General features: G+C 46.4%; 1 protein-coding gene across 1 annotated transcript in view; it reads left to right on the forward strand.

Moving 5' to 3' along the window:
* Positions 1-21632, forward strand: part of LGMN (legumain) — a 32824-nt gene extending 11192 nt beyond the window's left edge. The window contains exons 2-14 of the mRNA XM_081913847.1: positions 243-412; positions 5484-5581; positions 6122-6203; positions 7762-7847; positions 7961-8036; positions 8455-8517; positions 9967-10033; positions 11046-11164; positions 13385-13474; positions 15459-15659; positions 17094-17267; positions 18866-18933; positions 20806-21632. Coding sequence (XP_081769973.1) covers positions 275-412; positions 5484-5581; positions 6122-6203; positions 7762-7847; positions 7961-8036; positions 8455-8517; positions 9967-10033; positions 11046-11164; positions 13385-13474; positions 15459-15659; positions 17094-17267; positions 18866-18933; positions 20806-20845 — 1302 coding nt within the window. The 5' untranslated portion in view covers positions 243-274 and the 3' untranslated portion in view covers positions 20846-21632. The remainder of the gene's footprint in view (positions 1-242; positions 413-5483; positions 5582-6121; positions 6204-7761; positions 7848-7960; positions 8037-8454; positions 8518-9966; positions 10034-11045; positions 11165-13384; positions 13475-15458; positions 15660-17093; positions 17268-18865; positions 18934-20805) is intronic.
* Positions 21633-24134: the final 2502 nt, after the last annotated feature.

Below are 24134 nucleotides of genomic sequence, written 5' to 3' on the forward strand. Positions count from 1 at the left end.
TCTTAATTCTGAGCAAGCCTCCTTAAAAATGTGTTACCTGACCACACTAGCCCCAGTAAGAACTCAAACTGCCTCTGTTTTTACCTACACCAGAAAGAACATCCAGTGTCCCACTTCCTCTGGACTTTGAACTACAGTCTCTTAAAACTGGCTCTGCACAATAAAAGTTAAAGGACATCAACGGATTGTGGCTCTTCTCCCTCACTTCTCCCCCAGTCTGACATTTTATTTGTGTCCCATAGTTCCTGTACTTCGTGAAGAAGGAAGAAAGAGCATGGCTTTGAAGATAGCGGTAGTGCTCAGCTTTGTCCTAGGAATCAGCACCTTTCCCCTGGAGGACCCCGAGGATGGAGGCAAGCACTGGGTTGTCATTGTCGCTGGTTCCAATTCCTGGTATAACTACAGACACCAGGTAAGAGTTGGCTGGGCGAAGGGAGTTGTTGCATTGAACAGAGTTGGGTTCTCTATCCTGGCTCTTGCATGCATGAACACCAGTTGGTTTCTCTTACATAGCACACAGGTGGTGAAACTCTGGCCTGCCGGCTTTCGCACTTGGACCACCAGGTCATTTTGGCCAAGCCACGCCCACTTCCCTTACACCTGATGTTATAGATGATGTCAGATGTGAGGTGGGTAAAGATGTACCAGGGCCATAGGGGGTTTGCAGGCACTTCTGATTGGTAGCACCTAGAAAGTCCTGCTAGCACCAGACTTTGCTAGCACAATCAGCTAATTGTGTATGCAAGCAAAAATGGGTCACCTGATGTCACTGTGAAATTGGGTGGTTGCCAGGTTGGTGGCTCTGCCCGTTTGTGACACCTGGCCCATGAAGGGTGTGGGAGATCAGGGATCCAGTCCATTGGCCAGATACAGTTCCCCACCTCTGCTGGAGCCCTCCAAAAATGTTTTGACTTCAGCCTCCATCATCCCTGACTATTGGCCATGGTCTGATGGGAGTTGGAGTTCTAGCAAGAAAGGGGGAAGCTACAGGTTCCCCATCTGTAGGCAGAAGTAGGGTCATTAGAGTCTACTGGGGAAGAATGGTCTGGTGATTTTGAAGATTGTGTCTAGAAGGTCATATTTACACTTGCAAGTCAGCACATAACGATGGCGCAATCCTGAAGTGTGGACATTCATCACATGAGCTGAGTATAAGAATGACTGGGATTAAGTCTTTAGGCAGTTTACTTGCCAGCTTGTTAAACTAGCTGATTAATCTGCTAAATATTGCAGTCCGAAAAGCTTACCCTAGCATTCTGGGGACTTTCTATTGAAGTGGTGTTGGTAGGCTGCTATGGTATCGTAATCCTGCAAGCCTGAAAGGTTTGCACAGACATTTAGGTCTAGCACACTTCTTCCCTCCCTATCTATAGTGCAGAAGTAGGCTGGCACAAACAGAGCTACGTGGGAAAGCTTGAGCAATCCCTACTCAGCTCTCTCGCCTCGATTGCAAGCAGGTCAGGGAGAGGCAGTTGTGGTTAGAGGTAGAGGATCGAACAACACTGTGGGGGGGGAGGAGGAGGAAGTCTAAATTCTTTAGGCAAGGACTATGAACTGAAATTCAGACATGTGAGGCAAGCTTGTCACAGACTTCTTATAATAGCAGCCTGTGTCTCTGATGCACAATTAAGTAACTTTGATTTGTTCCAGGTTTGAATTTCCCAGAGTAGGGTTTCTTAACCTGTGGTCCCTATGCTCCTAGGCAGTCTATGGTTGAGCTTCAGTGCAGAAGTGTGCAAGTCTTCATTAAGACGAAAGCTGCAGATTTGGATGGCAGCGTTTGTAGGAAAGGATGCAAAAACAGATCATAAAAGAGACCCTCAGCCCAGCTGTGGTCTGTTGCCTTTCATGGCCCAGCTCCTTTTTGTAGAAATTCAGGCTGGGATTCCACTTACCTGACTTGGCCATATGTCACTGAATTAGACTTGTAGTTAGAGCAGACCCCCTGACAGCAACGTGACTTAAATTTGTTAAGTCTCATTGGTTTCAGTAGGTCTACTCTAACCATGGCTAAATCTGAATCCAGTCCTGTCTTACCTTGTGGGGGGGATAGAGGAATCTCTGCTAGTTTAAACAGGTTATTGGTAAACATTGTGGTGGGTTTTTGCAAAAGGCTTCAATGTTTACTTAACACTTGAAGTATTTCGAAAGTGATTTCTTAAAGTGGTATTATGAAACTTAAAACATCTGTGTTTGGCTGTCTTGGAGAAAGGGGCAAGGAAATAAAAAGGCCTTTGCAGGCGCTAGATGGCGTCTACAGTGAGAACGTGCTGAAGTCATGAGAGTTGTGTCAGCATCGCCCTTGAGCCAGTGTACCAACTGGACTCATGCACCTCAACCCCGACTGGGCCAGGCGAGCTGGGTAGCACTTCCAGCGACCACCTTTCTCACAGGAACAGGTCACAGTGCTGTGGACTCGCAGCTTAGAGCTGAGAGCACCGGATTCACTTCCTCAGTTATACAGTCGTTGCGCAGCAGAGTTTTGCAGAGTCTTGCAGAGTATAAACCACTCGGAGAGCAGCTCTGTAGAATATCTTCCTTTTATTCTATAATTACAACTATGATACAAAACTATATACAGTGGTGCCCCGCAAGACGAATGCCTCGCAAGACGAAAAACCCGCAAGACGAAAGGGTTTTTCGGTTTTTGCGACGCTTCGCTAGACGATTTTCCCTATGGGCTTGCATCGCAAGACGAAAGCCCATAGGGAAATCTCGGGGACCTTTTTTTAAATGCTGGCGGTGGGGAGCAAAGCCTTTTCCCCCCCTCCGGACTTCAGAAGAGGTCCAGGAAGGCCGGCGGGGGCGAAAGGCTTTGCTCCCCACCGCCAGCATTTTAAAAGCGGTCCGGGATAGCAGGGAAGCGCTTCCCGCTATCCCGGACGGCTTTTGAAGCCTGGCTAACCGGGGGCTTTTAAATCGCCCCGGGACTGTCCGGGGCGATTTAAAAGCCCCCGGAAGGCTTTTGAAGCCTCCCGCCGCCCGGCTTCGGGGCATCGTCCCGATGCCGGGCGGCGGGGCAGGAACGCCTCTCCCAGCCGCCCGGCTTCGGGGCATCGTTCCGATGCCGGGCGGCGGGGCAGGAACACCTCGTCCCGAAGCCCGGCGGCGGGGCAGGAAAGCCTCCCCCGCCGCCCGGCATCGGAACGATGTCCCGAAGCCCGGCGGCGGGGCAGGAAAGCCTCCCCCCGCCGCCCGGCTTTGGGGCAGGAACGCCTCCCCCAGCCGCCCGGCTTCGGGGCATCGTCCCGATGCCGGGCGGTGGGGCAGGAACGCCTCCCCCAGCCGCCCGGCTTCGGGGCATCGTTCCGATGCCGGGCGGCGGGGCAGGAACGCCTCCCCCAGCCGCCCGGCTTCGGGGCATCGTCCCGATGCCGGGCGGCGGGGCAGGAACGCCTCCCCCAGCCGCCCGGCTTCGGGGCATCGTCCCGATGCCGGGCGGCGGGGCAGGAACGCCTCCCCCAGCCGCCCGGTCGGGGCATCGTCCCGATGCCGGGCGGCGGGGCAGGAACGCCTCCCCCAGCCGCCCGGCTTCGGGGCATCGTTCCGATGCCGGGCGGTGGGGCAGGAACGCCTCCCCCTGCCGCCCGGCATCGGAACGATGTCCCGAAGCCGGGCGGCCGGGCGGGAAAGCCTCCCCCAGCCGCCCGGCTTCGGGGCATCGTTCCGATGCCGGGCGGTGGGGCAGGAACGCCTCCCCCTGCCGCCCGGCATCGGAACGATGTCCCGAAGCTGGGCGGCCGGGCGGGAAAGCCTCCCCCCGCCGCCCGGCTTCAGAACGATGTCCCGAAGCCTGGCGGCGGGGCGGGAAAGCCTCCCCCCGCCGCCCGGCATCGGAACGATGTCCCGAAGCCGAGCGGCGGGGCGAGAAAGCCTTTGTCCCCCCTGCCTGCCTTCCCAGGGGCTTTTAAATCGCCCCGGACAGCGGAGAAGTCCTCCGCTGTCCCGGGCGATTTTAAAATGCCGCCCGCCAGAAGAGGTCGGGGGAAGGCGGTTTCCATAGGAACGCATTAATTGATTTTCAATGCATTCCTATGGAAAACCGTGCATCGCAAGACGAAAAACTCGCAAGACGAAGAGACTTGCGGAACGAATTAATTTCGTCTTGCGAGGCACCACTGTATAGACCTAAATAGTCTAAGCATAAATCAATGCTACACTGAGTGCCTGCAGCTGCTCTTAGCAGCAACCTTATCTCTAGACACGATCTCTAACACTCTCTCTCTGATACACTGACTGACTGACTCTCACACACTCACACATTGATTTGGTGCTGGGGCAGAATAAGTAGATAGCAGAACACGCCTCCTCCTCTCTGGAGAGTCAGCAGAGATCATCAGGAGATCATCAGGAGATTTTTGGGTATGGGAGGGGTGTTCTCTTGGCATATATGCAAGCCTACATGACACAGGACTTGTTTCTGCATAGCAGGGGTGAGGGGCCTGGTGTGCTTCAGTGGTTGGACTACAACTCCCATCAGCCCTTGCTCACATTGCAGGTGATTAAGGACGATAGGAGATACAGTCCAACAGCATTTGGGGAAGGGGCACAATTTGCCACCCTTTCTGTACAGATTGCTTATCTATTTTGTTCAATATCTTCCTGCCCAAGCAGTGTAAAAGCATCACCATTCATAGTTTTTCCCCTTCTCCCCATTCATGTTTGGATTTACTGCAGTGCAGTGATTTTTGTGAGAATATCAAGTTATCAAATGATCAGGGCCTTTGATTGTGGCATGCTGAGTTTCTCCAACCAGCTTTTATTTTATAGGTGCTTGGCTTTTCTCCACCCAAGGTTTTCCCCACAACAAACATTACATATTCTGTAGTCAAATAATATCTCTGTCCACATTAGGGTGGGGCGGACCCTCTTAGGGTTTCCCCCTATTTTTGCATATCTTGTGGTTCCCTTGAGTGTGCCAATACCTGCCTCTGTTTTTCCGTTGCCTCATTTTAACTGCAGGTGACTCCCCACTTATATGAGTGTTACATTCCTAAGTACTACACCTGGGAACACCATCTTAAAAAGCCGCAAACACCCTCTAAGCCACTTGCTGCTTCTTGGGTTTCTCAGCAACCAAGGAAGATGATGATGCCTTGCGTTTAGGTGCCATCTCAAAATAATCCTCGTTCAAAAATTCATGGGATTGCAGTTGCAAAGGCTTCTGGGATTGCTAGGATTTTTCCCTTCTCTTTTCTCTCCATTTTTGCCCTTTCTGTGCCTTTTCACTGTTTAATTTTTTTATTTATTTCCTGGCGCTACACATATATAAGCGGTTGCGCAAAAGTTGAATGTGCGACAGGTTGGTTTGGTTTATAATGAAAGAGGGCTTTGGGGTGGATTGTCCCAGGTTTAACTGGAGATTTCTTTGCGTGAAAAGAAGGACTTCCACTGGAGGCCAGTGTCTAGTGCTACAACTTTTCTGTTTCCCGTAACACATTTAAAAATCACCCAGTAAATAAAACTGCCCTGTGTCTTTTCAGGCTGATGCCTGCCATGCTTATCAAATTGTGCACCGGAACGGCATTCCAGATGAACAAATTGTTGTGATGATGTATGACGACATTGCCTTCAATGAGCAGTAAGTATCAGAATTTTGGCAGGAAAGTGAACTTTGTGTGCAGGGCTGTTGCTGCGTATCGGAAGTGGGAGACCTGTGGTCTGTGGTTCATTTGTTGCTGAACTACAACTCCTGGTGTGCATGGCCTGAAGACCCAAGGAGTTGGTGGAAGTTATAGTCTGACAACATCTGCAAGGCTACAGGTTCCTTACCCCTGCTGTAAATTAATCTAGTGTCTCTGTCACAAGACCTAACAAAAGCATCTCACAGAAGGGCAGACTTCACTCATAGTTAGAAGGGGGCCAGCTGCTACACTTCTCAAGTGTTTAGTCTCCTGTTTTCCACAGAAAGAGGGAAATCCCTGATCCTGGATTGTTTGTATGAAGCACAATTTGGTGGCAAGGAATGCCTTCCATCAGCTTCAGCTGGTGGACCCAGCTGTGCCCCTGTCTGGACAGGAATAGCCCGTTAATGCATGTTGTAGAGGTTTTCTCAACTTAGAAAAGAAATGACTTCACTTTTTGCCACTTTTAACATTGCCTGTCCACTTCCTCGCTTCAGGAATCCAACCAAAGGCATCATCATCAACAGGCCCAATGGCACAGATGTGTACAAAGGAACACCAAAAGACTATGTAAAAGAGGTAGGAACTAGATTTATTCGCTTGGTAATCTAGGAACATTGCTAGCTTTGAATATCAAAAGTTTCCCAAAGAAATAGGATTTTATTAACCCAGTTGAAGAGTGGGTCACTTGAGTTCGGATGCTTTTGTCCAGAACCTAGCGACTTTGCTTCAATTTAAATGTAAACCACATTTCAAGTGAAGCAGGACTAGTTAATTGTAAGTACACCCTCGGTCTACTAGCACAAAATCCACTGCATGCAAACCCCCTCCTGCATGGCAGATCACCCCCTCCTTGAATTGCAGCCTGAAGTCTTGGAAGTCTTCCAGGCAGTTGCTTCTTTGTTCTGCAGCTGATGGGCATAGAGATCAATTCATAATTCACCATTGGCTTTTCAAGTCTGTTGGAGATACTCGCTTATCTCAACCTCACTTGTATTAAGTTTAGCTATCTGTATTTCCTTCATTTCCCACCGCCATCAATTTACTCAGAATGCTTTCGAAGCATCCTAGTAGCATGTGTACTAGGTTTAGGGGGTAAGATGGACACCTGTGGTAGAGGCAGGATGAACTTTAAGCTAAGATGGTTGGTTTATTAAAGGGATACTATAGACAGATACTGATATTGGAGTCTTAATGGTGTTTGATGACAGTTTCTGAAGACTCGGGAGATGCTGTCGCTGACACTAGCCTATAAGATTTTTTTTAACTCACTGAATTTCCTAAAACTCCAGCCCAACCAGTTACTCCCACATCCTAGTGCAGCTCCTGGGGATAATCTGCCCTACAAAGCAGCCCTCACTCATAGTAGCGGGCCAGTACACAGAGACTCTGAGGAAACGCTGTCTATATTAAGGCTGTCTGAGGAAACGCTGTCTATATTAAGGCAGTTGTGCAGGGTATATGATTCAACCCTGCTTGACCTCTCTATTGGTGTTTTGCAACTTCCTGATTTGTTGCAGGACCTTAGCCAGTCCTAGCAGAGTATACGCAGAGTTCATGAAAGCAATTGGCTGCAGGCAGGATGGACGAAGCAGGAACCAGTAACTTGTACTTATAGGTGTTTATTATATACAGTGGACTGTTTACAGGAACAGAACAGAACACAGATCTTTAACTAGCTCTCTCCTCCGACTCACAACTCTCAAACCTCCCAACTCCTACTCTCTGACTAACACATTCCAGTCAGTACGCCATAAATCATTATTCCCGTGAGAGCTTGACCAATCATGGAGCTGTCTCCATGCCTCTGTATCACCAGGCAGATTTTACTCGTTCACATTGCCTTCGCTGTGACCAACTCCTAATTGACTATGTGAAGCTGCACGTATTCAAAATCCCAGCACTCTCCGTCTCCCCACATGAACTGAGAGCCAGTCTAAAGTTCCAGTGTTCTGTGGATGTGTGTTGCTGGCGAGCATTATTATTTTTTTAATACGCAGGGTTCCCCAGAGCACTCTTTGAAAGCCATAGTTCTGCTGGATAGGAGCCAACACGCAGAAGTCAACTTATTATTTTTTTATTTTAAAAGGAATGTTGCTGGCTGCATTTCAGCTTCAAATCTCTTTCCAACCTGTAGGATGTTACACCGGCAAACTTCCTTGCTGTGCTCAGGGGTGATGCTGAAGCAGTGAAGAATAAAGGATCGGGAAAAGTACTACGAAGGTAATTGGAAAGACGTGAGAATGGAATGCTGTCATTTCTTCATCAATATAGTTTTAACACCAAGTTGGAATTTAAGTAAAAGATTGGAAATTAAGAAGGTTTTCTCTCTGCAGTGGCCCTCGGGATCACATATTTGTTTATTTCACTGATCATGGCGCCCCGGGACTTCTGGCTTTTCCATCTGATGATGTACGTAATAATTTTTCCCCTGTCTTAAGTAGCACTGATTTAGTTCGCAAGCCTTGTTTTCTCAAGCTACAGTTTGGCTGCATTGTATCAGTATATTGTATCAGACTTCTCTCTCACTCATTGAAGGCTAGAAAAGGAGCTGTTTTGGGACTTTGGGTAATATATAACAGCCATGAGAATGCATTGACTGTACACCCAGTGAGTGTTTTCAGTAGAGCAGGGGCTGAATTCTTGGCCTTCCTGCCTCCATCGGTTAATATGGGAATTGTGACAGTGCAAGCCCACCTTGCAAGGTTATTGTAAAGATCGCTGGTAACTTAATTGGAGTGCTTCAGATGCCTGATTGTATGCTAGGTGTGTTTCTTATTACTTTAGTGGACAGCAGTGGAATATGATCAGGTACCTCCTTGTTTTACAGCTTCACGTACAAGAATTGAACAAGACCATTTCATATATGTATCATCACAAAAAATACCAGAAGGTAAAATGACTATTTTCCACATTTATTTGTTTGTTTGTTTGTTTCATTAATTTTAAAAGTAACAGCCATTATAATTGCATAGGACTCAGCTTTGTGAACTCTCCGCTCTAAACGCTAATTGTTACTGGAAAGGATGTTGTAGTAGAGTCCTAAACTCAATAACACAGAAGTATGTGGAAAGATGGTATGATTAATCTTTCCCCCTCTCCTTTTTTAAAAAATAAAATAAAAACCTATTGGACTTTTTTCACCTTTTTCTTGCATATTGAGAGAATCTTGCCTTGGCATACTGGAGTAATACAGTTCTGAAACTGGAAAGGGAAGTGTCCTCTTTCTCTTTCCCAGTTCAAATTTTCTGAGCTTACAGAGCTGGAAAGAGAAGTATCAGTCAACATGGGTTAACCCAAAAGTTTGCAGGTTCTCAAAAACACCTTAAGGTGGGAAAACACCCTAAAGGAAATAACCTATGTGAACCAGGAAGTGGCCTCTCCAGAAAAGGAAATAGTTCTTTCTACAGGCTTTGATTTCCATGTATCTTTCCCTCTTCCCACTGCTTCATTCCATTCCTCCTTCCACCCAGCTGTGAGACTGGGCAGGTCAGCAGGGAGACCCTGACCTGGGATGGAATGGTACAACCCCACCCAACATTTTGTGGCCCATCCTACCTTCAGAGTATCTAGTTTGTGTATAATGTTCAGCCGGTTTCTATGCATTCTGCTCTGGAGGGTAATGTGAAAATAAACACTTGTTTTTTTAAGGCAGTATTATTTTAATTCTGCTTGATTAACTGGAAGTAAGTTCTGTTGAACTTGGTAGGTGCGTCTTCTGAGTGAATATGAAACATGTATAAGGTCCAACAAATTCTGGTAAATGTGGAGTTGAAGAAGGTGGCACCTTTTTTTATACCTGTTATGAGCACAGCTATTCAAAAAGGCAAGAAAGGGTGCTAGAGAAACCCAGGGTTGAACTTAGGGACAATTCAGTGAAAGTTGGTTTCTGCAAGTCTTACAGGTAGGGCCAGTTTGCATGTGATGCTATTTTCTGAATAGTGTTATGTGGATAAGGTTAGTGAGTGCTTGCTAGAAGACTGGAAGCTTCTAAGATTAACTACTGCTTAGTGTTGCATTCAACTAACTATGGTTAGCTGTTGAAAGAAGCTGTGTTTGATGAAGCTGGCTGGTTTCAGATAGTAGTTGAGATTTAATTACCTTGGTATGGTTTGCACATCACAATAAGCCAGTTTCCCTCCCCCTCTAGTCTAGAGGCATGGTGGGTAGTAATAATCTACAAATCAAATATTAAAGAGTATCTTTGCTATTTGATGGGAGATGGAGCGTGGGTCAGTGAGCTTATGGGTAAGGGAAAGGATGCTTGGGAGAAAAAGCAGGTACCAGATCTTTACCCAAACATCTAGAAGTGTGCCTCACTATTTCTTAACATAAATTGCAGATGGTGTTTTACATTGAAGCATGTGAATCTGGATCAATGATGAAAAATCTACCTCATGATATCAATGGTAAGTGAACAGTCAGCATTCTGGTCTGAGACCAATCATCTGATTGTACTCAAAATGTCTTCATTGGGAGGTATTGAAAACATGAAAGCATTATTGCACTTTGGGTTAAATATGGTTTTTAAGTCTTATCTACACCAGGGGTGGGAAATTGGATCACCTCCCACCCTCTTGTTTGCCAAATACAGCATGAGGCTAGAACCGCCTAGCTGTCAATTGTCTGGCATCACAGTCATGTCAGGTGACCCGTTTTTTGCCTGCAGGGTTTGAAATCAAGACTATACCGTTAACTGAACAGCCTGCAAAGCACCTTTCAAGGTGCTCTGCTGATCCTTTAGTCTTGCAGTTGTGAGGTCTTCTGGAGTGCTTTGCAAGGGGCTTCTCAAGATCGGCTGACAGCCGATCACAGGGCTTTGCAGTTGATTGCCGGGGCCTGGAAAGCCTTTCAGCGGAGTCAGGTCCTTGCCTGCCCCACACCTGACTTCCTGTGCATGACATTGGGTGTAGCACAGGTTAGGCTTGGCTTGACTGCAATGGCTCTGCCATCTGGCGAAGCTTGGAGGGGTCTGGAAGTTCACTGCACTGATCTACACCAACCTTGGGTGCTCAGATGAGACTCCAATGGGGATTATGGAGGTTGTAGCAGAACAACATGGGAGCCTTGAGGATGGGAGTTTAAATATTGAGAGCTTTTACTTTTCCTCTATCCAGTCGCTGCTTTGCTCGCCAACCCTTCCAGCTGGCACATAATTGGCATCCCTCTGAAGGGTTGCATAGTTCCATGTGTGGAGCTATATGTGTGGAAGCTTTCCCATTCATTCTTCGTCGCTTTTAGGGGAAGGCTTTTGAATGTTCGCAGAGCTCTGGATTGGAGAAAATGTGTCTAGAATCAGCTTAAAACCAAAGTTCTTAATTTCAGCTGGTTTAGATAAGGCCACTCAGACAAGCACATACGGCAGCCGTGTGCCAGCTGTGGGGAAGCAAGTAAATAGTGCCCCCTCCACTTGCCTTGCAGTTTACGCCACGACTGCTGCTAATCCTAGCGAATCGTCTTACGCGTGTTATTTTGATGACAAGAGGCAAACCTACCTTGGTGACTGGTACAGTGTCAATTGGATGGAAGATTCCGATGTGGTGAGTCCCCAAGATCCATTAACTTGCTTTTTCTTTCATCTGACATTATGGCTCTTGTTTTGTTTTGTTTTTTAAATGCTTTATTTAGTGCAGTTTTGTTTACCACCAAGAGCCACACTGGGCCCTTTTAGAGTAGGAGAACTAAAACCAATGTATTCTCCGGAGTGTGTTCTCTAAGCTGAGTTGATACATGTATAGTACAGGCTTTCCATTGTGCACCCCAGTATTACCAGCCACATCTAAGTAGGAAGGTGGCTTGCTGCTTAATAGTAGCGACCTCCTGTTTCAAGCAGGGAACTGACTCACAAGAGGTGCATCTCTAGATCCACATGCTTGCATCATGCACAGAGGATTTAGCAGCGTCTAAAGGCCTGGGCGTTGTAGATGTCACCTAGAAGTGATGACGTTATCTTGAGTCTACAAGCCACAAGCTTTTGACACCTGTGCAAGCTTAAATTTGCTGCCTCAGCCTCTGGGGGCAACTCCATCCATGATGTTGGTGGTGCTTGTGGTGATCACACAGGGTCCCCGGACGTTTCACCATCTATTGATCCCCATGCCACCACTTTATTTCTCACTGCCACCACCCAGGCCCTACCTGGTACAATACTGAGTCCAGTCAGGGTTAAATTGGAACATAAACTTCTGTTTATTTATTGCAGTTTAACAAGCGTGTGGTTTCATAAACGGTATTGGTCAATTACAATCATGGGGTGCCTATCCAGACCTATAACTTCCGCTACCTGCTCTCATTCACTAAACCACCTCTCAGATATTTACTTGTCTTCCTGGCTCCTAACTGTTCCTGACTCAGCTTATTTCGCTACACTAACTCAACCTACCCACAGACTCTATCCCAATTCACTCCCACTCCAACCAACCACCCACCCAGCTCCCAACGAACTCCTCCCTTCGCCCCTCCCAGAGCTGGTTTTATAGTCCCACTGACTCCACCCCCTGGGTTCTGATTGGGTAACTTGTTTAACTATTTCACCTCCAGCACTCTCATATGTTAACATCACAGTGCTCTCCTGGGAATCTTCAGAGGTGCCAGGGTTTAATGACGGCTCCTTTGCGTTTCTCAATATCCCAACACCAATAGATGATAAACAGACAAATTCAAGAATCACTTGGTCTAAGTTAAGAAGTCTTCCCCCTCTCCCCCTAGTTGGTACCCTCTGCTCTTCAGATAGCAGGTGTGCTGGGGAAAGGGCTAAGATGGCCTGACAGGCATGTCCAAAGTCCATTTCGGGGGCCTAATCCGGCCCACTGGTCGGTTTAAGCTCAACAACTTCACTCCTAAAAAAAGGTCATAAACTTTGGTCGGCCCCCACAGCCCTTCACTTCATCAAATCTGGCCTCTCTTTGAAAAAAGTTTGGACACCACTGGCCTAAGATAACTATTGGTGGGAGGATTTATGCAAAGGACAGCAGTCCAGCAAATACTAGATTCAACAAGAGGTTGTATGCATTGTCATTGTGGACTGTTGTGTTTCTAGCTAACTGCAGGGCAGATAAAGGCTGCAAATGTCTGAAAAGGGCACAGATATTTTGTATTTATTAAAACTATTACTATTATTAGAACTATTTCCATAAACCAAACAGATAAAAACATTGGCAGGATTATTATAATAACCCGCAGTTTCGTAACAGTATATATTTAAAGAAGAGGAATAAATGAACAAATTAAGTTAATTTGGATATGTAGAAAATGTTAAAAATAAATTTAAGGAGTGGGGGAAGGAAGTCGGGTTTTGAAATGTAAAAATGATTGTAAAATCAGTGAAATGTATAAATTTGAAAAAAGAACTATTTCCACAAACCTGTCATGAAAGCATCACAAACTGTTGAACAAAAATACAATCAAATGGCATTCAAACTTGCAGACTGAATAAATCTATAGTACTATTTGTTCCATAGTTCTCGATGCCCAGTCATTCACTGCAGACTTCCTAACTGAGAATGAATGAATCACGATGGGAGTTTTGCCCAAGAACTAATGATTCATGATGGGAGGTCTGTTGAAGTACCGTTCCAAGTTTTCTGATTGCACAATCACATTAGGAACTTGGTCAGCAATTGCTTCGTTGTCGTCTCTTTTTTTTAGCTCCCCTCTTTCCCAAAAGGGAAGTAAAACCTTTTCAATTGCGTTGGTATGTAAATAGCTGAATCATGTGCAACTTTCTTTTTCTCTCTATGCCTTTTTTTTTGGGTCTGCAGGAGGATTTGAAGAAAGAAACTCTGCACAAGCAGTTTCTGTTGGTAAAGAAGCATACAAACACCAGCCATGTGATGCAGTATGGAAACTTGGTGAGTGTTTGGTCTCAAATGGGCAATTGCAGACAGTGTGTTTTGCACCAATGTTTACTTTGTATTTCTTACCCTTGTGTGGTTTTGTCTGTAATACTACAATAACCCCTGTGAGGTAGGTTAGGCTGAGAGACGGCATCGTCTCGTTGAGCTTCATTGCCAATTAGGTCTCCCAGCTTCCAGTCAAGCACTCTTAACAATACAGTGGATGCTTGGGGTTGCGAACATGATCTGTGCAGGACGCACATTTGCAACCTGCAGCAGCGCGACTGCACATGCGCGGGTTGCGATTAGGCACTTCTGCACATGCGCGACCGCCGAAACCCGGAAGTAACCCGTTCCGGTACTTCCGGGTTTCGCCGGTCCGTAACCTGAAAAAACGCAACCTGAAGTGTCTGTAACCCAAGGTATGAATGTACGACAAATCATAGCTATTTTGAACCGGACCTTCCAGTCTGCATCCTAAATCTTGAAACTGGAAAAAGCGGAAACAAATGGGGGAACAGAACCTTTATTTCTTACTTTCCTTACCCTACTCCCAAGAGTTGGGGGCAGGGAGTTGTGTACATGGTTCCTTCCTTCCCTCCATCCCCCCCCCCACATTAACACAACAGCCTCGTGAAGGAGGTAAAGTGATTGCCCAAGGTCTCCTGGTGTACTTCACAACTGAGCAAGGATTTAAACCCAGGATTTCCTAATCCAGCACTCTGTACTGTTCCATCCTACAGCAACCCTACTTTAGAGGGCTTATGTTGTGCAATTTGTTCCTTACATTTGTCCTCTGTTCATCCTCTCAAGGAGCTCAGTAGTTTGCTAAAGGCCCCAGGCGCAATTCCTACTCGGGAAGTTTAAAGGCCCAACCCTGCCCTGCTTCAGCAGTCAACCTGTGTCTTAATGCTGCAAGACCAACCATCCAGGGCATGGCTGCTTCCTCTTTCCTCCTTGTCCCTCCAGTTTTGCAACATGCTCTCCTTCCAGAGCTGAGACGACTCCTGGCTTCCCCAGCCCTCCGTGTTTTCAGCCAATTTCAAATTGCAGAAGGGTCCTGTATCCCTGTGGTCAAGCACATACGTTTTGCATGCAATAGGTCCCAGATTCAGTCCCTGGCATCTCCCTGGGTAACACATGCCCTGGGACCCTGGAGAGCTTCTGCCAGTCAGAGTAGGTAGACAATACTGGGCTAGTTTAACCTGGTATAAGGTAGCTTCTCAAGGTTGCATCCAACTTTAGCCCCAAAGAATCCTGGGAAATGTAGTTTGTTAAGGCTCCTGAGAGCTGGTAGGAAACCTTCATTCCTCTCACAGCTACAGTTTAACAGTCAAATCCCTCTTTCCAGAGAACTCTTGGGAATTGTAGTGTCATGAGGCAAATAGGTCTACTCTTGAGTATTATTACTGTTTGTTACGGTTATATGCCACCTTTATCTTCCAAGGATCTCACATGATTTTCCTCCTCACAACAACCCTGTGAGGTAGGTTAGGCTAAGAGACTAGGCCCGAGGTCACCCAGTGAGCTTCATGACAGAATAGGGATTCAAACCTGGGTCTCCCAGATCCTAGTCCAACACTTCTTAACCATTGCGCCACTCTGGCTCCCAGTGTATCGCCAAATATGGATACTTTGGATACAGTTTGTACATTCAGGCCTCTGTAAATCACTTGCTTATAAAAAATCACAGGTGCTCTTGAAGCGCAGCTTAATTCCTCCATGGCCTCTCCATTCGAGGTGTTTTATTGGGTGCCTGGAGACAGATGTGAGAGGACCTAGCTCAGATCCTTGCTTTCAATCCACCAGGTAGCCTTAGGAAACTTGCCCATCTTGTCTCAGGGGCTGCTGGAAGAACAAACCAATTGACAGAGAGGACCAGTCCCCTCCAGGTTTTCAAGCAATTGCAAGCTTTTGAAAGCAGCACTGCTTCCCAAAAATGCGTCCATCCCATTAAAGCGGAGGTTGTCTTTTTCTTCTTCTCCCCACCCCCCTGCAGTCCATCGCTCACATGAAAGTGGCGCAGTTCCAGGGCACAAGAAGCGCCTCCAGCGCCCCCATTTCGTTGCCCCCTGTGAGTCGCTATGACCTCACCCCCAGCCCCGACGTCCCCCTTGCTATCATGAAGCGCAAACTGATGGCCACAAACGACGCGGTTGAGGCCAAGGCGATTCTAGGAGAGATGAAGAGACACCTGGAGGTAAGAGCCGAGAGGGGTGCAATATTAACGACAGTGTGGCAGGGTCGGAAGTAGGAGCTCACTGCACCCGTGCGAATGCTGATCATTCGTGTCGTACTCCATTTGATAGAATAATGTTCTGAATCACCAGCCCAAAGGAGGGAGGGCTCTGTGCAGTGGTTGGTGCAGGGGTACCAAAAAAAGGATGTTGAAAACATCCGAGTAATCTGTTCTAGTGCTTTATGAAAGAAAGATGTAGACTTGCAGCAAATCAGCCTGTCAGGTCTCGCAGCCTTTGCAGACATGGGACGGACACTGCAACAAGGAGATGCCTTCTCCATGCCCAAGCAAACATTCATATGTTCTTTATACACAAAGCAGCATACGTCACTTGGGCCAGGGCTTCCCATCCCTCCACCTAACCAGATAAGGGCATAGGTTGCAAATACCCAAATCTTACAGATATTTTCCTTTCGTGGGCTCGGAGACCAGCACCCCAAGCACACAGATAACATCAAAGCAAGCTGATCGGCCTATATCAAAGAAAGAGAATATAAACTTATACGAGTTGATTGTTACAACTATTGCCAGTTAATTGTGGAGTTATCTTGACTACCAAGATGGCATTTGCAGGGCTTCTGAAATACTTCACCTTTGGTCCTACACAAACAGGCAGGATATGCCCCTGAGCACTGTACTCAGCGCTGATCTGTTTGAGTGCTCCTGCTTTGCACATGCAAGGGTTGGGGGGGGGGGGAGCCACTTCCTTAAAATACCTCTTCTGCAAATTTTGGTGGTGACCTTTTGAGCGAGGACGATTTCAGCATTGCCTACTGGCAGCAGTTTTTGGAGTTGGTCAGCATGCTGCGGTATGAAATACTTGTTGTCTCTGTTGTCCATGATACTGTCTCATGATCTGAGAAGCACCTCAACAGGCTGCCAACTAGCTTGGAGGTTTTCTGTTTTCAAACTGGAACTTCCCAAGCTTCCTTTTTCAGTATGTTTTGCGTGCACAGTCCTCAGAAAAGGTGCTTTTCACAGCAGACTGCGGGAACCATCTGTTCCAGCATGAACAGAAGGAAGAGACGTGTTTCCCCCCACATGAGTGGTGGGGATGTTCTGTGATTTCCCCCAGAGGTCACCTGAGCACAGCAAGATGCGAAACTCAGCCTAGGATGCTTTCGGTTCTTGTATTAAGAATGTCTCAGCCGAGACTTCTGTGATAACTTCCAGCTCTGAGTTATGTGACCAGAAATGAGATGTTCAAAAGGCAAATGGACATGGTGGTTGTGACTAGCAGACTTCTTTGGTTTGACCCTTCCCTTCCCCTCCCCTCAAAAAGCTGTGTAAGAACAGGAGGCTTCTGTTAGAGCCGCTGTTGCCTTGTTGCCTAGAGGGCACTAAGGAGCTGTGTTCTAGAAAACAAAAGAGTTACTCTTGTCTCTTCCTCCACAGGCTAAAGAGCAAATCCAGAATGCCATGCGCAAGATTATATCCTTCATAACGCTTTCCAGTGAGCATACAGAGCAGCTCCTATCGGAGAGGATGAGCCTCACGAATTACGACTGTTACGAGGCCTCAGTGCGTCACTTCAAGAGCCATTGCTTCAACTGGCATGCCTCCCCTGTGGTAAGTCTCTTCAGACTTGGAGCCAAGGCTCAGACACTGCAACCTCGAGGAAGGCACACGTATCGGTCCTTCCCAAAATACGCAGAACACCCTGTCACGGAATTCTATTCAATATTGATCCAGAGTAGATTCCAATGTATAGTTAGCAGAGTAAAAAACAAACACGTTGCAGGATTCCCCCCCAAATAGTTCAGAGGCAATTATATTTCATCCAGCAGAGCTTTACTGTTACTGAAGGCAAACGAGCATAGTGGTCACAAATCCAATATATTCAGGATTGGCACTGTCCATAAGAAATCCAGTTGCAGCAGACTTGACTGAAACTGACAATAAGACTAAATCTTAACACTATATACAGAACACAAAACCAGAAAGGGGGGGGGGAGAGAGAGAGAGAAAGAAAGAAAGAGAGAGAGAGAGAAACTCAGGCTCTTTCTGGCCCTACCTTTATAGTCGGGCATGATCTTGACAGAAAGAGATGAGAGAACCAGTTTAAGCCAGCTGTACCCAGCTTCTCTGAAGGTATAACCCAAACATCATGAACCTTCTGCTTGTTTCAAACAGAAGCTTTCAGAACCCTCTTGAATTAATTAGACTAGGAAAGATATCTACACATCAGATCAATACTTCTGTACTAAGAAATGCAAACTGACACTCTTATCTGTCCCTGGTCACCACCTCTGTCTGCATGGGAAAGGGAAGCAGCAGTTTAAAAAAATGTTTGTATGGTCAACTCCCCACTTGTGCACACATGCGAGGCACTGGGAACCCGGAAGTGGGGAGCAGCCTGGAGAGTCCTCCTGGCTTGTGAGGAGACCCTCCCCAAAGCCTGAAAAGAAGAAGAGTTTGGATTTGATATCCCGCCTTTCACTCCCTTTAAGGAGTCTCAAAGCGGCTAACAATCTCCTTTCCCTTCCTCCCCCACAACAAGCACTCTGTGAGGTGAGTGGGGCTGAGAGACTTCAAAGAAGTGTGACTGGCCCAAGGTCACCCAGCAGCTGCATGTGGAGGAGTGGGGAAGCGAACCCGGTTCTCCAGATTACGAGACTACCGCTCTTAACCACTACACCACACAAAGAGGACGTCCTCTTTGGGTTCTGGAGAGGGTCTCTTCATGAGCCACAAGGGCCCCCACTTGTGGAAGGGGGGGCGGAACGTAACCACTGTGTAAGTGGGGAGTCACCTGTACCATATTTTGGTTGGCATGGTGAGTAGACTGGGCTAACTGCTGCATCTCTCTGGGAGGAGCTTGCATCAAGATACCGTGGTTGTCTTGAGAGGGATATTTTATATCTGATCAGTTGCTTTACTTCTGTGAGTGAGCTGTTGGTGAGTGATCAGTTCGTGCCTCTGGCAAGAGTGGTCTGACCTCCCCTGACATCAAACTGGGTGGGAATGAAGGGGAGGGGGAGAGAAGCCATGCCCCATGCCATCTCTTGCTCTGGTTTCACCCCCACAGACTTCAGCTTCACCCCTAGCCATTACTCCCCTCTCCCCACTGAAAGGGACTACAGCCCTCAGATGAACGGCTGTCTGCCTTAGGATTATGCGTTGAGTGGGGAAAAGGTGTAATTTTCCTGCTTGTTTCTGTTTTTCAGTATGAATATGCTCTGAGACAACTGTATGCTTTGGTCAACGTCTGCGAAAAAGGATATCCCATTGACAGGTAAAATCTGTGTACCAATGATCTAGAGGTGTGATGTGCATTTTCTAGAAGGAGAACATCAATTGTATATTTGGGCTAATTCTTACTACCTTCTATAAGTAATTTGAAGATAGATAGATAAGATAGATAGCCTATCTGTCGATACAGGGAGAGAGAACTGTTATATGAAATGTGCTTTTAGCATTTACGTGCCAGTAAACCATAGATAGATATGTGTGTCTTTGTTTAATCTTACTGTACTATATTTGCGCCTGCCCGTTGTTGTGCTAGTGATGGAGTGTGCATCTGCAGGCAAGTTTAAGCAAGGTGAGAGAATCATAGAACTGTAGAGTTGGAAGAGGATCAGGCCCTTGTGGTCTCTTCAAACTCTAGTTACAGATAGGTAGCCGTGTTGGTCTGCCATAGTCAAAACAAAAAAAATTCCTTCCAGTAGCACCTTAAAGACCAACTAAGTTAGTTCTTGGTATGAGCTTTCGTGTGCATGCACACTTCTTCAGATACACTGAAACAGAAGTCACCAGACCCTTCTATATAGTGAGAAGGTGGGGAGGGGTATTACTCAGAAGGGTGGTGGGAATGGGTGATTGTCAGATAGCTGTGATGAGCCTGTTGACGGCTCTTGATGACTGCAATAGGTCTTACAGGAAAAAGCAAGGGGTGAGAAGGTGAAAAATGGCTTTGTCATGTATAATGAGATAAGAATCCAATGTCTTTGTTCAGACCAGGTCTCTCCATGGTTTTAAGTTTGGTAATAAGTTGCAATTCAGCAGCTTCTCTTTCCAGTCTATTTCTGAAATTCCTTTGTATTAGAACAGCTACTTTGAGATCTTGTATAGAATGTCCTGGGAGATTGAAGTGTTCTCCTACTGGTTTCTCTGTCTTGTGATTCCTGATGTCAGATTTATGTCCGTTTATTCTTTGGCATAAGGTTTGGCCTGTTTGTCCAATATAGAGAGCTGAAAGACACTGTTGGCATTTGATGGCATACACAATGTTAGACGATGAGCAATTAAATAGTCCCGAGATGGTATGTGTGATGTTGTTGGGGCCGGTAATGGTGTTGTCCGGGTGTATGTGGCAGCAAAGTTGGCATCTGGGTTTATTGCAAGCTCTGGTGCCAGTGTCCATGTTAAGTCTGGTTGTAGTATTATTGTGGGTTAGGAGTTGTTTAAGATTGGGTGGCTATCTGTAGGCAATGAAAGGTCTTCCTCCCAGAGCTTGAGAAAGAGAACTGTCATTGTCCAGGAGAGGTTGTAGATCTCTGATGATGCGTTGTACTGTTTTAACTTGGGAGCTGTATGTGATGACTAGAGGTGTTCTGTTATTTTCTTTTTTGGGTCTGTCTTGCAGAAAGTTCTCTCTGGGTACTGTTGTCTAACTTCATCTGTTGGGTATTTTAGTTCTAAAAAGGTTTGCTGTAGATCTCTTAGGTGAGAGTCTCTGTCTGTAGAATTGGAACAGATGCGGCTGTAACGTAGTGCCTGGCTATATACAATGGACTGTTTGGTATGTTTGGGATGGTAGCTAGAGGCATGTAGATATGTTTGTCGGTCAGTTGGTTTACGGTATAAGGTGGTGTCTATGTGCCCATCCATTGTATATAGTCAGGTAAGGAGCTGTGGCAGGTAGGCAGGGCTGGCTGGCGGGCAATGCAAGCAGGGGATGCAGCCCACAGTACAGTGCTCCCAAACTTGGGTCTCCAGCATTTCGGACTACAGTTCCAATCATCCCTGGTCCTGCTAGCTAGGGATCATGGGAGTTGTAGTCCAACAACAGCCAGAGACCCGAGTTTACGAAACACTGCCCTAGTACGCAAAACAAATCTGTGCCGTGAGAAAACTCTTGTTTTTACGCTTGTCGTTTCTCTTGCAGAATACTATCAGCCATGGATCGAGCCTGCAATGAATTTTAACCGAAAAGCAATTCAGTCGAGAAATTCAGCAACGAGCAGTTAATAATGTGGTAGTCGTCAAACCCAGGAACTAACATAAAGCAAAGGCAGTCAAGTGCGTCCTCTGTCAATGAAAAGAAAAAAGCCATAGAGGGATAGCCACCAGGTTCTGCACTTTAAAGCCTTTGGGGAGGGTGAGTCAGGATCCCTTCCAAGGGTGTGTCTCACTCCAGAAGCTGCTCCTAAAGTCTTCTGGAACGGACAACTTCATCAGCGCCTTCAGAATCGCATTATTGAATTCCACTCTGAGACTCTTTTGGCAATTACAACAAAGGGATTGCTTTGAATTGTACTGGTTTTCTTTTCTTTTTTTTAATCGTTTGCTCAGGTTTTGGTGGCCTCCTTTTTTGAGAATTAACTAAGGAATTCCACGCAGAAAAATGGCCTGTGGTGGATATGGCATTTCTGTTTGTTTTTATAATTGGAAATTAATGCTTTAAGGACCCAAGAGTTGACTGCAAGCTTCTAGATTGCACATCTCAAGAAGAATAAAAGGCCAGCTGTAAATTGGGGTTGTGACAGGGGTGTGTGTGAGTTAATTGCATAATTTGATTTAAAGCGCTTGGGTTTTGTTTGAAGATAAAACCATGGTCGCAAAAGCCCCCCACACTGAAGGAGACGAATGTCTGTTCTGTTTTCTGATTCTTATGTAATTGTATGTTTACACGACTTGGTGGGAGATTGTGCAGTGTTGACCTGTGAAGGATAATAAAACATGTTGAGTTGCTTATGCCTCACTCTAAACTCACGTTTGTCTCCAGTCTTTTAATTGGGTGATTTGTTAAGCAGCAGCTTGCACCTCAGGTGTGTTTGTGGTTTAACTTTAGCCTCTTTGATGCTTCCCCAGTGAAACTACATTATTGCCATTTGCTGAGGCACTCTAGTACTATAATGCAGCGAAAGTAGGATTTATTTTCTCCTATTTTGTCAAGCACCTGGAACATTGGTGATGTAAGTTAGAGAGAAAGGAGCACAGGGAAAGCTCTTTCAAATAACCACATTGGATCCCATTGTAAAAGCCCACATAGAGCAAATGTGCCCTTTGCTTAGTCCAATGGTCTTCATTCACCCCTGGACAGCAGGGTTGCATGACACTGGTGGCTCTGGCCAAAAGTTGGGTGGCTTTATCCCCACACTTGCATACAGCCCCTTCTTCAGCTGGTTGGTGCGGGTGAGCTGAGGAGGTGTTTTTCCCCATCCCATAATCAATCGGATGATCAAGAAGAGAACATCTTGCATTTTTTACCAGGGTGCTTTGCTCTGCTCTCCTCAGCATGGCACCAACTTAATTTCATCCTGTTGCCGCTGCCAAAATCAGTGGGGTCTTGTGGGTGGCGGCGAAAAGGCTCAATCGAGTCCCCAAACTGGGAGTTAGCAACCACTGAAAGTAGCTATTCCCCTGCCTTGCTGCCTTTTCCTAGCTCACCGTTCCTTTGTGTATTTCAAAAACACCAACTTTCAATAATGTGACCTTTTGCAAGTGCTTACGGAGCTGCTTGTAGCCCCAATGTTCCATGTTAGGAAGCTGCAGGTAAAATGTTGCCGTTGCCTTCTGAAAACATTGAATACTGATCCATTCATTATTCACTGAGACCTAGACTGTTGCGCACGCTCCCATCCTGAGCGCTTGCACCACTGGTTCAGAAAGTGGTGTATGTCCAATATTATTCACAGTCCATATCCATCCTGTCTTCTCCTAGGAAATACTTCGTTTTGATCCATTCCCCTGCCCCAAGCCAGCTTTTGATTTGAATTGAGAAAAAGAATGATTTAGCTGTGTTTTACGCTCTTGTACACAGACGGCCCAAATGCTGAACTCCAGCCAGTTGCAGATTAATTGTATTGTGGCAGGAGCTGTAGTTCAGTGGTAGAGCACCTTGCCTTGCAGCCAGAAGGTCCCAGGTTGACCGGGCATAAGCTCCTGTCTGGAGAGCTGCTGCCTGCCAGTGCCTGCAATACATTGTCTGCTAAGACCTGAGGCAGGTTTCTATGTTCCTAATGCCAGGCCTTAAAAAATTGCAGTAGTGACATGTTTACTATTGAGATATTTGGTGTATGGGTGTCTGAGTAGAAATATACTGCATTCTCTGGAGTGACTAGGACATTTCTTCTTGGGCAACAAGTCTCTTGGAGTCTTGCAGCTGCTGCCAGTTGTAATCCAGAGAGAGAGAGAGAGAGAGAGAGAGAGAGAGAGAGAGAGAGAGAGAGAGAGAGATCTGCTGATTAAACCAACAGCACAGATCTATTCTTTATAGGAATGTTTCCAAGACAAGATGTAGGGGTGCCTTCAGACCCTTTCTATTTTGTGGGTGGGATTTCAAAGAATCATAGAACTGTAGAGTTGGAGGGGACTTGGTGTCACCTAGTCCAACCCTCTGCAATGCAGGAGTCTTGACTGGCAAGTTCAAGGTTGCACAGTGAAAGTGGGTTTGGCGCTCTTGCACAACTAATCCGCTTCACTGAGAAGTCATTTTTATTTTGTAATCAGTAAAGGGATTGATGCAATATCTTATAACTTCTCCATAAACAAAGAACAGTGCATGCTCAGTAAGTAGCAGGTGTCAAATAATACCCAACCCCTGAGGATTGAAAATTTGAGGAATTTATATTACATCCAACCTAATCCTATGTCTGGGTAAAGGTAAAGATAAAGGGACCCCTGACCATTAGGTCCAGTTGTGGCCGACTCTGGGGTTGCGGTGCTCATCTCGCTTTATTGGCCGAGGGAGCCGGTGCAGCTTCCAGGTCATGTGGCCAGCATGACAAAGCTGCTTCTGGCAAACCAGAGCAGCACACGGAAACGCCGTTTACCTTCCCGCCGGAGCGGTACCTATTTATCTACGAGCAACAGGAGCTCACCCTGTCATGGGGATTCTAACCACCGACCTTCTGATCAGCAAGTCCTAGGGTCTGTGGTTTAACCCACCACACCACCCGCGTCCCTAATCCTATGTCTACCTAGAAGTAAATCCCACTGTGTTTGACCCTGCTCCCAAATTACTATGCATAGAATTTTACAGTTAAACCATTTTATATTTTAGAATGTCTGTGTCTGTATGGGTTTGTCATGGCCTTCAGCTAGCACAATTAATTTACTGAATTTGAGTTTGAACTCTGCCAAAATTGTAAGGTCCCTTTAAACCAGTTTGCCTTTCACCCCACTTGGATAACATTTTTATTTGTTGCTGCTAACCACAGAATGCTTCTGCAAGTCTTCCATTGTCCACACTTCAACCATATCACGTTCTGG

The sequence above is a fragment of the Podarcis melisellensis genome, assembly GCF_964234715.1.
Source record: "Podarcis melisellensis genome assembly, chromosome: 1".
Taxonomy (NCBI): Eukaryota; Metazoa; Chordata; class Lepidosauria; order Squamata; family Lacertidae; genus Podarcis; species Podarcis melisellensis.